The 15,453-nt window shown below is 37.5% G+C and overlaps 1 protein-coding gene across 10 annotated transcripts in view; it reads left to right on the top strand.

The window, feature by feature from the left end:
* Positions 1-15,453, top strand: part of Brp (ELKS/RAB6-interacting/CAST family member bruchpilot) — a 76,040-nt gene that overhangs the window by 53,322 nt on the left and 7,265 nt on the right. For 6 of the 10 annotated variants that reach the window (XM_072908283.1, XM_072908288.1, XM_072908287.1 and 3 more), the window contains 14 exons: positions 1,811-2,074; positions 2,459-2,845; positions 4,443-4,745; positions 4,894-5,046; positions 5,141-5,329; positions 5,662-5,801; positions 6,099-8,295; positions 10,211-10,468; positions 10,818-11,005; positions 11,299-11,353; positions 12,666-13,578; positions 13,670-14,292; positions 14,520-14,873; positions 14,955-15,142. In XM_072908283.1, coding sequence (XP_072764384.1) covers positions 1,811-2,074; positions 2,459-2,845; positions 4,443-4,745; positions 4,894-5,046; positions 5,141-5,329; positions 5,662-5,801; positions 6,099-8,295; positions 10,211-10,468; positions 10,818-11,005; positions 11,299-11,353; positions 12,666-13,578; positions 13,670-14,292; positions 14,520-14,873; positions 14,955-15,142 — 6,212 coding nt within the window. Of the gene's footprint in view, positions 1-337; positions 538-1,182; positions 1,256-1,810; positions 2,075-2,458; positions 2,846-4,442; positions 4,746-4,893; positions 5,047-5,140; positions 5,330-5,661; positions 5,802-6,098; positions 8,296-10,210; positions 10,469-10,817; positions 11,006-11,298; positions 11,354-11,627; positions 13,579-13,669; positions 14,293-14,519; positions 14,874-14,954; positions 15,143-15,453 lie in introns of those variants that run through there. The other 4 variants (XM_072908293.1, XM_072908292.1, XM_072908290.1 and 1 more) reach the window with 3 other exon arrangements.

Here is a 15,453-nt window from a genome sequence, read left to right as displayed (position 1 = left end):
TCTGTTTTAATTGCCTGTGTAAAAAAGAGCTCTAACAAAAATATATGCTACAGTTATCTCAGCTCTTTGCACGTATGAAAATGATTTTAAACCTGCTTTGACAGTCTTCGCTTTTGATTATCACTTCATCAACTTTATGAACGCGGGACAAAGGCCACCTTACTCTCACGGGATGCAAGATCCTACGGATTAGGGACGTGCATCAAGTAAAGTACCGAGCACTAATTGCCGAGGCGACTGAGAAAGAGCGTGCTCGATGTGTTAATATCATCTCCCCGATGATGTTGCAACGCGATAGAGAGAAAGAGAGAGAATGCGCATGAGTGTCGAAGATTCGGCCGTCGATTCGGATGGCATGTGATGTGCGCGCGCGCGCGTTTATATGACGTTTCTTGCACTGTTTTTGCTAGTCGATGTACAGTAATCGCGGGCGCAAATGCAGTTTGCGAGAACGTTACGTTGCGTTTGCACTGTGTTTGCGCCCGCAGCGTTTTCCGTCACACTTCGTTTCTGCATTAATTTGCACCACCTATTTTCGTTGCGTTTCATACACGATACAGTATTATTATTAATATTATTTTTTTTTGCAGAATTAGGTTTTCTTTCTATTTTTTATCGTATTCTTCCTAAAATTTTTTCTTTTACGGCGTTGATAGCGAAAAATTAAATTCATAGAAGAGCGTTGATAGATTGAGATAAAAGGCCAGATAGTAAATAAATTTGTCCTACTTATTGTTAGTATAAGTTTGTATTGTTCTGCTATAAATGGTGAATGTATTTGTATGTGAATATGAAATTTATGTTATTAATTATTTGCGATTATTTTGAGTTTTGATTATATTATACGTGCAAGAAAAAAGATATATATTATATATTAATTTTAGTAAAATATAAAATATCCTAGATCCTTTCCTTTCATTTTTAATTATTTTATTATTTAATTAATAGATGGTAATAAGTAAGTTATTTTTATTCAAAGTTATCATATAATTTATTATATTACATTACATTTATACATGTATAAGTTACATTGTGATTTATATATTTTATTTGTTTAATCGTCTCCTGTGTCGTTATTATAATTATATAATTATATTTATGTTATGTTATTTATAGAATGTATGCTATTTATAGAATCTATTATTTGCTTTGACACGAGCACTGTATTTATTTTTACATTAGAGTGCCTGTCGTTACGATGATGTCTGAATTTGATTATGTGAATGAAAGAAGACCGACGAAAGTGCGTTGGCAGGTAGGTGATGACGTGAATTTACGTTAATTAACAATTTCATTGATATCTCGCGGGACTTCATTAGCTACGCAGCGATTAACCAATAACACATCAAATTCATGATTCGCATGAAAATTGTGCCAAATTTAATTTTCTAAATGTAGTATAACTGTGATATACCAGTTTAGCTTTTCACGTCTTTTTATTCATACAAAATATATAATAATTAATTATGCATGTATGTATATATATATATATATATATATATATACATACATATATATATATATATACATATATATATATATATATATATATATATATATATAATATATATAATAATTAACTATATATAACAATTAACATATGCAAACGCAATATTTAATTTAAAATTGTCGATAACATCGAAATTTGATTTTATCACGTATTAAACTTGCAAATAAAATTATCTGAATTATTAAATAAAGAATAGCATCACATATATACAAAAAATTAAATTTTCATTTGTACTAACAAATTGACTAATAAATAAGATGGCACTTCTCGTTTTATAACTGAGTCTATTGTTGACTTCAGATTGAGAATTTGGAGGACCTGCTGAAAGAAAAGGACAATCAGGTCGACATGGCCAGGGCCAGGCTGACGGCAATGCAGGCGCATCATTGCAGTAGCGAGGGTGCACTTAGCAGCCTTGAGGAGGCGATCGGAGATAAAGAGAAGCAAATGGCACAATTACGCGAGCAAAGGGACCGAGCTGAGCAAGAGAAGCAGGAGGAGAGAGAGTTACATGAGAGAGAACTCGCCGAGTATAAAATGAAGATACACACTTTGGAGTCGGAGGTGAAATTAAATGAAAACTAAATGAAAAAAAAATTATAATATAAATATTATTTTTTGTAAGTTAAATTGCTTACTCAAAAAAAAAAAGGCTAAATTAAGATAACGAGATCACCACGATGAACAAATAAAGCCAACGAGAATATTTACTAAAATAAAGTGCAATAAAAATACAAAGTTATTTTTCAGATTTATTTAATAACTTTTATTATAAATTTAATTTTTATATAAAATGATATTCTGCAATATATATATATACAATTAATTTTATATCTTCGCACGTTTACATTTATAACATATTTCATAAATTATGGAAATTTAAAAATAACGCATTATCTAAGAAAATAGTATATTGACATTAACAATTGTCCACGTGTTTATTGCTAGGTCGAAAAATTGGGTGCGCGACTGGAACGAGCGCAAGCGGAAAAGGATCGGCTAGAGGCAAAGCTTGAAAGCTCGCAATCCGAGCTTGGCAAGAGCAAGGCCGAGCTGGACAAGGCCACGTCCGAGGTCGGTCGCAGCGGCGCGGACTGGGAAGCCGCGAAGCAACGATTAGCCAGGCTGGAGCTCGAGAACGAGAGGCTGCGGCACGATATGGAACGATCACAGGGATACGGCAGAGGCACGTTGAATTCGTCCCAGGAAATGGAGCGCATTCAGGAACGGGCTGACAAATCGGCTACCGAATTAAGGAGAGTTCAGGCGGAGCTGAGGGTCACGCAAGCGGATAATGAGAGGGCGCGTGCCGAGGCCGCGACCTTGCAAGAGAAGGTAATTGTTTTAATTTTATTTTAGTATTACAATACACACTGTCTTTATAACGCGACATATAAATTTATATAAATTTTTATATTGTACTGAAATATTTTTATATTTTTATAGAAATTTTTCTATTTAAAATTTGTATAAATATTGATATATAATTTATAAATATTTATATATACAATTTATATATTATATATAATTTATGTCTATTGATATATATAATTTATATAAATGTTTATATTTATATTTATACTTTATTTATATTTATATTATATAAATTTTTAATAAAAAAGTAAATAAAATTAAATAAAAGAAATGTGTCTTGCAATTGTCAATAAATATATTAAAATTGAATTATTTTAAAAATACTGCAGCTTTTTTACAAAGGCTGCTAACAGTAAGTTTAATCTGTCGTAATTTATTAAAAGTGTTTTTCATCAAGACAATCTTATTACATCATTAATTCATATATTATCAAGATAAACTCATATATTATGGTCTAGTGGAAATTGTTATTTGTGGGAATATAAAAATATCTCTTGTTCTAAATCGCGAAAGAGACGAAGTTCTCCCTTTCGGAGCATTTCTATCTCGCAACAGCCTGAAATATTCTCGATTTCTGGCATCTCTCTGGCGGAGAACGCGCCATTTATACGCCAATTATAGCGCTTATCGATTGATCGGCACAAAAGTAACCTGAACTACTTTGCTGGAGTCACACGGTGATCTATTAATGGATGACTAAAGGTCCACTTTGGACCACGACTCAGCAGTTCCATTTCGTCGAGCACTTTCCTCGAAGACCTAGTCCGTAACGGTCACGTATTTATTGTCGATTTTAATCGCGAATTAATTCAAACATTCCTTAACACCTATTAAATTTTTTTCCTATTGTTCCTTCCCTCCTTGATCTCTTTCTTCTTCATTCCCGTTCATCCTTTTCCCCGCTGCACTATCTTTATCCTTCCAATAGGATCCAATTTCCAATCACGCCTCCGTCCTGCAACCGGCAGCAGAGTAACGATTCCGCCGCTTAAGTGACTGGAAAATTGCTTGCGCGCATTACCATATCACCCTCTCGGAACATGGAAGGAACACGGTTAAACAGTGTACTTAAATTCACATTTTGCTCGGCTTGCCGTTGAGTTTACCGCGCAATTCTTGCGCGTAAAGGCACCAGTTAATGACGGGGAATAAAAAGTGTCACAAGAATGGATAACATAAATTCTTTCTAAAAGTGGAAGTCTGTCTCGCGCTACAAATAATTTCTTTGTAATTAAGGAACTCTCTACCGCTATTTAAATTAAGAGCACGTGAAGAAATCATTTGTCAACAATGTTAAAAGTACGCATAAATTTAATTTAAATTTACATAAAATAAATTCAATTTTCTTTCTTGTTATATTATTTTTGGTACATACATTAAAAATTCTTGAATAAATTACAAAATTTTTCAGAGTATTGAATATTTAATACGTGTGATACTTAACTCGCGGAAAAGCGTTTAAATTTACTCGAAGACTTTTTTAATATCGATCGAATTAAATCGATTGGATTGTGCGAGGCGAAGAACATCAACAAATTTTTCTTTTTCATTGTTTAAGGTGGAGAAAAGTCAAGGCGAGGTGTACAGGCTCAAGGCCAGGCTGGAAAATGCTCAAGGAGAACAGGAGAGTCTTAGGGAAGAATACGATCGAGCACAGGCGTCCGTGGCTCGTCTTCACGCCGAGAGAGACAAGGCGATCGGCGAGCTCGAAAAATCACAGGAGGAGCTCGAACGTACCCAGGCTACTCTCGGCAAGGCACAACTTCAGCAGGACAAATTACAGAATCTTTTAGATAAAACGCAGAGCGAGGTTGACAAGTTGCAGGAGAAGCTCGATAAAACGCAGACGGAAGTTCGTAGAGTGAGTTTCGAATAAATAATTTATTATTTTATTTCAACTTTAATCCTCCGTATATAAAAAAGCTTTTAACACTTTTATTAATCTATGTACATATATATTTTTTTTATTTATTGATTTAATTACATATACGACGCAATAATTATTGCAGATGCAAATGGAGAGAGAGAAACAGAATTACGACTTTGAGAATCTACAGAGCCAGCTCGATAAGGCATTAGGACAGTCGACGAGGATGCAGAAAGAGCGAGAGGCGATTCAACTCGAGGTTGATCGACTACAGGACAAATACGAGAAAGCTCAAGTGAGTATAATAAGACAAAAATATAATTAATCATAAGATTTACATTTATAAATCGATCGTCAATAATTATTTCATTCGTGTCATGTATCTTCAGGTCATAATGCAACGGCTGCAGAAAGAGAGGGACAGCTTCCAGGAGGAGATGGAGAAGATGCACGAGAGGATAGAACTGCAGCAGAATCAACTTGGCAAGATGCAACGCGAGAAGGAGAACGTACTGTCGGAACTCGACTTGGTGAAGGAGAGATGGGAGAAGGCGCACAACACTCATCAGAAATTGACGGTGAGAATAATTAATTTCTTGCCATAATACTCATTATCTTTTTACATTTCTTAGCTTTCTTATTTACAATATATACCTTAAAAAACACATACATACATTTATATATACATATGTATGTATGTATATGTATATATGTATATATATGTATATAGGTATATGTATATATATATATATATATATATATATATGTTTATATATCACATAATAAAGCATGCTTCGTTTTATGGACTAATGTAGGTATAATATTATTTTGCCAAAAATATTAGAATGAAAGAAAAAAATAAAATTAATAATTTCTTTTTCGGTTTTTTCTCGGAATTGCGGTGAAACAGTTGGAACGAGATGACGCTTTAACAGAAATTCAGATCTTAAAGGAGAAACTAGAGAAAGCTCAATATTCTTTGAATAAAATTCACGAAGAACGGGAGAACACTGCGAAGGAATTCGAGAAGATGCTGGAGAAATACGATAGGTAATACGTCTAGCAGATATCTGCATCGGAAAGACTCAATCGCTTTGAGTGTATCCCAACGAGCGTTAGGTTCAGTAAACGTAGCGATATTTTAATTTATTTGATTTAATATTATTATCATACCAAAAAAAAGAAATATTAAAAAAAAAAAAAAAAAAATATTCCAATAACTTTTATGCACACCTTTTAATTTTATGCATCACTGACAGAATTTTCGCAAATGTAGAAAATTAGGTAGATCGTAGCGAAAAAGGCAGAGGATATTCCGAGGCTAAATATCTCACGGCGATGTGGCAGGGGGCAGAGCGAGGTGTACCGTCTGCAGAACCGCATCGACGTGATGGAGGCGGACAAGGACCGGCTGGAGCTGGAGGCGGAGAAGCAGCAGATGCTGGCGGCCAAGTCGCGCGAGGAGGCGCGCAAAGCCCAGGAGGAACTGGCCCGGGTGCAGGAGATGTACGACCGCGCGGCGCTGCAACTCGGCCGTACCAAGGAGCACGAGGAGAAGTCGAAGGAGAGCATCGATCGACTTAGCGTCGATCTGGAGATGGTACGCGAGCGTTACGAGAAGTCGCAGATCGAGCTGCGACGTTTGCAGAACGAGCGGGAGAAGGTGGTGGCTGACAACGAGCGCATCAGCTTCGAGCTGGAGCGCGCGCATTCGCAGCTGAACAAGGCGCAGGCGGCCACGGAGAAGACGCAGGAGGAGCTCGCGCGTATGCAGCTAGAGATCGAGAAGATGTACGAGAAGCACGATCGTCAGCAGGCCGAGGTGAGAAAAGCGCAGAGCGAGGCGGAACGACTGCGCGCCGAATCGGAGAGCGCTCGTGAGGAGTGCGAGAGGTACGCGACCCGTTTCGGCAAATACCAGGAGAGCCAGGAGCGACAGAAGGAAGAGCACGAGTGGGCGAAGCTGGAGGTGGAGCGGCTACGTGACCGTCTGGAGAAGGCGCTGGCGGAGCTCGAGCGCGCACGGAAGGCCGAACAGGACGCCTCGAGGCTGCGCGCCGATCTGGAGCGTGCGGAAGGCGTGCGAGGTAAATACCAGTACGAGCAGGAAAAATGGCAGAGCGAAGGTAGTAGGCTACAGCAGGAGGTGGACAAGCTGCGCGAGCGACTAGACGGCCGCGAGGCCGAGTTGAAGAGGACACAGTCGAGCAACGCCGAGCTCGAGGCGAAGCTGCACGAGGCGCAGCTTCAACTCGAGCGGGCGCGCGACGAAACCGGCAAGGCTTCGGCACAGCAAGAGCGTAATCGTTCGGAGATTGAACGCGCAAGGATCGAAGCGGAAAAGATTCGTGACCGGCACGATAAGATCAAATCGCGGGCGGAAGCACTCGAAGCGGACAACGAGAAACTGCGCGTTGAGATCATACGGCTGGAGCGGCTGATGCAGACCGAGGGTAAGACAAGATCGGAGAGCGCGAGCATCGAGGTGGAGCGTCTACGCGCCAGCTTGGACAAGGCTATTGTGGCGCGCGATCAAGTCGAGCTAGAGGCCGGTAGACTGGCGAAGGAACTTGAGAAGGCGCATTTACAGACCACCAAGTATCAGGAAGCTGCCGAAGCTACGAAGAAGGAGCTCGAACGTCTCGCTGCAGACGTTCAGCTACTACGGGAAGAACGCGAGGCGTTACGCCAAGAGTTACGTCGCGTGCAACAGCAGCAGCAGCAGCAACAACAACAGCAGCAGCTTGCCGGAAACGAAGAGCTCGCCCGAACACAGTACGAACTGCAGTTGGCGCAGCGCGAACGCGACAAGATGGCAGCAATCCTGGAGAACCGGGAGAAGCACTCGGAGAAGATGAAGGAGAAGCTAGAAGCGGATGCGAAGCAGTTGCAGGTTGAGCGCGATCAGTTGGTGATACAGCTAGAAAAGTCGCAGGAGATGTTGGTGAATTTCCAGCAGGAGTTGAGCGCGAACGAGGCCGAGCTCGAGCGTCAGCGCGAGGAGGCCCGTCGTCTTCAGCAGCGGGCCCACGCGCAGACGCCCGATCGCGCCGCCAAGGAAGCGCTCGATGCGCAGATGCGCGAGGTACAGCGACTGCAACAACAAGTGCAGAGCGTTCAGCAGGCGCAGCAGAAGGAACGACAACGTGCCGAACAGGCGGAGAAGCGAGTACAGGAGCTGCAGAAGCAATTGTCGTCACGCGGTGCCGAGACGGCGCAGTCCGACGTGGCCCAGCTTGAACAGTGGCGGAAACTTTGCGAGACGGAACGGCAGCGAGCGGACACGGCTGAGCGCGAGGCTGGCGAGTTGCAGAAGCGGATACAGACGACGGAGCGGCAGCTGCACGCGCATCAGCAACAGATCCAACAGATGCAGGTCACCATGCAACAGCAGCAGCAGCCTTCGCAACAGAACGGCCAGGAGATTACCAGGCTGAAGAAGGAGCTGGAACGTTCGCGCGAGGAGATTAAGCAGGCGACAGTGGAACGTGAGCGGTTCCAGGCGCAGCTCGAGATGCTGTGTCAGGAACTGGAGAAGAATCAGGTTAGCGGCCGCAGCGGTGCCGATCTCACGCCGCGCTCGCTCGCGCTGCTGATGATAGTCCACATCACTCGTCATCCACATTATCACCATAAGCACCATCACCATGTCCATCAGTACCTCAACCATCATAACTATTATCCCGCGCATTCTGTCTGCATTCTGTAAAAAAAAAAAAAAAAAAAAAAAATTATTCCGATGCAATCGAGTCAATCGTTTCGTCGAAAGAGCGAAAAGAAAAAACGTCTCTTTGTTTTCTTCTTCCTCTTCTTCTCTGAAGACAGACACGCCTGATGGACTTTCATACACGTTGACAAAAACAAATATATTTAAAAAATATGTATATATACAAACAGATATATATATATATGTGTGTAAATATATGCGTAATTCATACGTATGTGTGAGAAGCAACCGGATACGCTATGCACTACTCACGCGTGCACATCTCTTTTATCTTACATTATTGACAACGATGTCGCAGCACAGCGCAACGTCCCTTCGCTAAGGAGTTTTCGTCAATCTTTATTCCAATCCTTGTTCCAGTGACAATTTTTTTCCTTTCTTAATTCCTCTCTTCTCGACAAAAAGATTATTCCTTTCTTCAAGCACCGCTATTTGTCGCTCATTGCTATCGAAATACGTTCAAACTTTTCATTGTTATGATTATATTATTCTCTTTGTTGTTACGTCATTGTTATCGTTATTGTCTCGGTATTATATTAATATATTATTATTATTATGATTATTATTATTAACTATTATTATTGTTATGGTTGTATTTTTGGTTGCCCGCAATCGGCACTGTAATTATTGTTATACATTGCAGAAAGTGAGCGCGTGAAAAAAATGGAAAAATAGATGATAGAGATATATATGGAAAGAAATTGATAAGATTGAATGGAAAAACTAAGTACTGATTATTACCCGCTCGCTTTTTCAATTATTATATATTACTATATTTATTATTACTATATTTAATCATATTATTACTGCTGCGTTTATGTCAAGTATTAAATATGACAGCAAAAAAGTAATCGTTAATACTTTTATGTTGAATAGCATGCACTGCATCGATGAAATGGGAAAATATCGCTTCATTTTTGAATTCTTTTTGTCAAATTCTTAAATTTTTATATATACATATTTTTTATGTAAACATTGATGTAATGATGTCAGATATTTTACAGTAAATTAATTTTAAAGTGAACGGTATCCTCCTCTCTCTGATTGGTGCACACTTTGAGCATTCTTGCTCATGTAAATATATCTCTTCGTAGATGTATACGTTATTTTATATTCGCCACGTTTTTTATCATGATATATCTCTCTGTACGTATATACATTGCTGTAATCATTAGATATGGAAGAGTCTCTGTGTAATGTCGCGTTTGATTCGTTTTATTATTATTATTATTATTATTGTTGTTGTTATTATTATTATTATTATAATTCACCTATCATGCATTCATAATTTTGTCACGTCGATCATTTGACCGGCAGAACGCAATATTCTCGATTTTCAAAAATCTACTCTCTTTTCTAATATCTTTACAACAATCAGAAATACAAATTATTTGAAAGAAATTAAAGTATCGATTAATTTTTATTCTGTGAAAAGGAGAAAATCGAGGGTAGCCGTATAGCCTTTTGCGGTCTAATTGCACTTTGGAAATTAAAATTTACACAGAACGAAATATTTATAGGAAAGCACATTGAGCCAAAGCGCAAGTAGACGGTCGTCGATTTTGCATTTTGGAATGGTCATTATCATTATTCTTACGGCACACATAAGCTTCTCTTTCTCTCTTTATCTCGCAATTGATTTTCTGCTAATTAACAAAAAAAAAAAATAATAAAAACGTGCATGCGACAAAAGTGCGAGGAGTATACTATATCTACTTGTTCGTAAATGCAGGTGGACTTGCACGAGGCGAACAAGAAACTCCAAGCTGGCGCCGCGAAAGCTGGCGTCGATACTATGCAGGAGAGGAAGCAGCTGGAGGAACAAAGACGACATTTGGAAGAACAGAGAAGACAGACAGAGGAACGGGCGAAGACCATAGATCAGAAAGCTAGAACAACAGAGGAGAAGGAGAGGATGCTCCAAAGTCTCGACCAGGATCTAAAGAAGAGAAAAGCGAGAATGGACCAACTGGAGCAGCAATTACAGAAGGTGATTGCATTTTGATTGTCAAAAACGTACTAATTCTACATAGTTATACATATAGCTATTTTAATAATTTATATTATTTTGAATAATTTTAGAATAAAATTAAAGTCGAAATATTTTCAGATTTGAGCAAATGTAGAATTCAAGTGTTAATATAAATATTTGAAAATAAATTTTTAATATATATATATATATATATATATATATATATATATATATGTGTGTATAAAATTATACTATAATAATATAGATTTAATGTAAAATTTAATTAAACTTTTTATGAATTTTCTTATAATTTATTTTATTCTTACATAATTTCTGCCTAACAATAAATTTGCTTTGACATATACAGAGTGGTGGAGCGCCAGACAAGAGATTAGCGGAAATGCAAAAGACACTCGAAGCTGCCGAGAGGGAGTTGGAAAAGGCAAAGGAAGAATCGAGCAGAAGCTCGGCCGAAACCGAAAGGCTACTGCAGCTCGTGCAGATGACTCAGGAGGAACAAAACTCCAAAGAGAAACAGATCAGAGAACTTCAAGAGTGAGTATCATCTGAAATATGATAATGTGAAACACAAATACATTCCGATAATTATTTTTTATTTATACTAATATTTTACTTTTTTAAACATATCAATATATTGCAAATATAAATCGTATTTTAAAATGCATAATTTCATGATCCTTTTCATTAAAATATGTTTACGTTTAATGTACAATATGCTTTTAAGAGATACGCATTTGAATTTTTTATTAATTTAATTGATATTATAGCTGAAAAGAAAAGAAAATAATTTAATGTCTCACATTAATGCTCTTAATTTCTTCTTGCAGTGCACTCAAAACCGCACAAGCCAAGTTAAAACAAGCTACAACTGCACAGCAAGAGGTCAGTATATACTTTATATTTATTTATTAAATAATATATGTGTTAAAAAAACATAAATTAATTAATTTATATATTAACATATTTCCTTCTTCTACATATTAATCTACTAATTAATTCTGATATTTTCCATGCTGCTTTCGGATGCATACACGACAATCGCACACGCTTTATGTATGCACATCGTTGCGTATTTCCATTCGGCTTTCCTTCAATGTTAACAACACGATAAACAACAAAACAAAAATACATTGCGTCTTTGAAACATTGCAAACAGGCGGGACCCGCCGGTTTCCTAAAAAGCTTGTTCTAAGGTCGATTTTTGTTGGAGACGCCTCTTCTCCGTTCTTTTTAGTACAATTTGCATATTATTAAGCAAGACTATACGAGTATAGATATACGAGAGACTTAAACGAAGGATCGACGTAGATCCGCTGATGGACAAAACCCACGTCGAGACATATAATTATTTTACGTAAAATGCTGCGACCATTGTTAACGTATTTAATAATTATAGCGAAAGGATAATAACGATAATAATACAACAATAACTTGACATATAAATATAAATATAAATATAAATATTAAAGATATAAATATAAATACAGGTATAAATATACACAGAGGATAAATTATAAATATAAATATTAACGAGACGACGCGAGAGAAGACGACAACGGCAACAATAACGTTAATTAATTATTATTATTATATCGAAGAAAGACCGAAGTATATATATATAATATATATATATACATACATATGCGTACACACAAGAAATACAGACACACGCGTATTTATCTGTATATACAAATACTATTACCTACACGGCCGCGAAAAAATATACGTATGTAGGTGTATATATGTATGCACACACGTAAATATAAATATAAATATGAGTTTAAATATGCGAGAGAAAGAGCGAGAGAGAAAGAGAGGAAAAGAAGATCAGATGGCAAACGGCAGACGCGAAGAGAAAGAAAAAAAACCAACAAAAAAAAGAAGAATAACAATGGATAATAATTAAAATATCGAGACTCGCAAACTAAACAGATTGATAATGAAAATTGAAGATTTATCATGAAATCGTTTGAAGACGCATACTTCTGCATCCTTCGTACCGATCGATGCACACACACACACACACACACACACATGCCACATACATACACACAAAAGCTTGAATTAAAACAAGCATTTACTTTCCTCTGTTTCCTCTTATGTGTTTCCTTATTCTTTATTTTCCATCTTGTACATTTCGTCATTTTGCCATTTTGCCAACAAATGTCGCTTTGGCACACATATTGCACGCTAGTCCCAGGATAACAAGGACGAGTCCTCCTCCTGGCAAGAAGCACTAGAGACGAAAAATTGGACTATATCTGAACTAGAGAAGAAAATAGAGAGCCTCCAGATGGATTACGACAGGTGTAAAGACTTGTTAAATAACACAAGTATCAATGAATCCTGGAAGAAAGAAGTAGAGGAAAAGAATCAACGTATTGTCCAGCTAGAACAGCAACTGAAATGCTGTGAGAACGTAAAGAACGACAGAACGAGCAAAAACGTCGAAACGCAGACGAAAACGTACAAGAATTATAATCCGGACGCGAAAAATCGACGAATCATCGCGCTGAAGCGGCAGGTGATAGCGTTGAGTAAGTCTTTGAAAAATCACACGAAGAAAACGACAGAATCCTCCGAGAAAGGCGACGATAAAACGAACGAGAAGGCCGAAGAGACCTGGAAACAGGAAATGGAGATGAAGAACCGACGTATCGTCGAACTAGAGCAGGAAATGGCATTGCTGGAAAATCTACTGCGGGAGAATGTGGACGCACAGATACTGCACGATCTCGAGAAGATGATGGACGGAAGGTCTAGACGGATCGAGGAGCTGGAGGACGCCATAAAGGAGCTCGAGGGCTTTCTCAAGGAGGACGTAAAGGAGATGCGCGATTTGCGTTACCAGATATCGCTCGATAAAGAGCGTATCGTGGCTTTGGAAAAGTGTATTCAGAAGTACAGTCTCACAAACGTGGGGATCGACAAAACAAGGATCATAGAGTTGGAGGAGATGGTGACGAGTCTGGAGGACTACGTTAGAGAGCATGACGTTGATGGTCTCAAGAGGAAGCTGCAAGATCGAGAATGCAGAATCGATCAGTTAGAGAATCAGATTATTGACCTGAATAAGAAGCTGTTAAGATTCAAGGAAAGTCAATCAAGTAAGTTAAATCTTTATTGGAATCGCTGTATTTTTTTTTCAGTTTTTAACTACATTCGTTTTCATTTCTCCTTCGTTAATCTTACAATTAGTCGGAGATACATCGAAAAAAAACAACAATAGAATGACTTGGGAGCTGAAAAAAGAAGAACAGATAAAAGATATGAGGCACGTTATTTCTAAAGAAAATAAAAAAATTCGAGAATGTGAGCTGCAGATTATCGAGCAGCAAGATGAGAACCTAAAAATGGAACTGCGAGAGAAAGAACAGAAGATGAAGGAAATGGGATACGATATTTTAGAAAAGGAAAACAAGATACAGAAATACGAGCAGCAGATCGCCGAACAACAGAACAAGCTCTTGAAAATGGAGAAAGAAATGGTCGAGTTGGAAAAGGAATTGTACATGATAGAAGATATTGATGCATTAAAGGAGACGATCAAGATTAAAAACGAGAGGGTGCAAGAGCTGGAAATGGAAGTCAATTCTTTGGAGACTTCGCTTGGCGAAAGGATCGACGTCGCAATCGAAGAGCTGATTGCCGTTCTGAAAGAGAAGGAGGAGATAGAAGTTCGATTGAAGGAAGATCTCACGAACAAAGAGCGCAAGATAGAGGAATTGGACGCGGCCCTTCGCCAGAGTATCGGAATTACAGACGAGACCGAAAGAAAATTCAAGCACGAGAAAAAGCTTAGAAAGGAGGCAGATCAAAGAGTGAGTTGAGAAAACATTTACATAATGCATTCAGTTCTTTTATATCAATTTTTTAGGCACCCGTTGAGATTAACGAAATATAATATTTCCAATAAAATCTATTTATCTGCCAGAAAATATTAATAATTTAAAATTTAAATTATAAAATTTATTTTTTAATTTCTAATTAATTATTCAGAATGCAACGCAGTCGTAGAATGTCTTTTAAAAAATTTTCTATTATTTAGATCACCGATTTGGAGAAGAAGATTGCAGTTATGCACGCCGCCTCAGCTATGAAATGCATCACGTGCAAACCACTTCTTTACAAAATATTTAAAAGTGAAGAGAAACTTCTCCAATCGAACCAGGAAAAGACCGGTCAACTGCAAGAACTGCATCAAACAAATGGCGTCTTTCAAATTAATTCCGGCCAACAATTTGATCTCGACAAGCGTGAAGCTTTAAAACTTGCCCTTTCCGAAAAGGACGCTCATTTAGCTCTGCTGGAACATTCAGGTATTAAAACTCTGACGCAAGCAGATCAAGCAAAGAAATTAAAAGCTGATAAGAAAGTATTACTCGATAGACTAAGAGAGGAGGTAATTTGGAAAATTTAATAAACCTTTCGTGTTCATATCATTGATACTAATTGTTGAAATATTATTATTTGATTTTTATAGGATGAAAGAAGTATCAACCTAGATTTCAACTTGGAAACAATACCGCAATTAATTGAAAAAATATCCGACGACAACGATAATAATAATAATAATTCCTTTGACGATCGTCCTAGCAAGAATAATTCACCCAGACCAACTACTATGAATGACAGCTCGCCGATATCAACTACTACGAGTTGCGAGCATTCGTAAGTTGCCAATAATTTTTTTTAATTTTGAAATTTTAAGTTTGCAAAATGATATATTAATATAAATAATAAAAATTAAAAAGATTTCCCGATAAGATATAATTAAAATACTAAAAAGATGAACAAGTAATATAAAATCAATATATGTAAGTCTTAAATAATTTATTAAGAGAAGCAGCATATAATAATAATAATAATACATATTGAATTTTAATTTAATTTATAATATCTACCAATTAATTATTAATTATTATTTTTATATTATTTATGAGAATTTTTGTTTAATCATTTAAAATATAAAAATGAAAACT

This window comes from Anoplolepis gracilipes, chromosome 16 (assembly GCF_047496725.1).
Source record: "Anoplolepis gracilipes chromosome 16, ASM4749672v1, whole genome shotgun sequence".
In the NCBI taxonomy this organism is placed as follows: Eukaryota; Metazoa; Arthropoda; class Insecta; order Hymenoptera; family Formicidae; genus Anoplolepis; species Anoplolepis gracilipes.
Note: the sequence above shows the minus strand (reverse complement) of the source record. Positions and strands in the feature narration are given on the sequence as shown.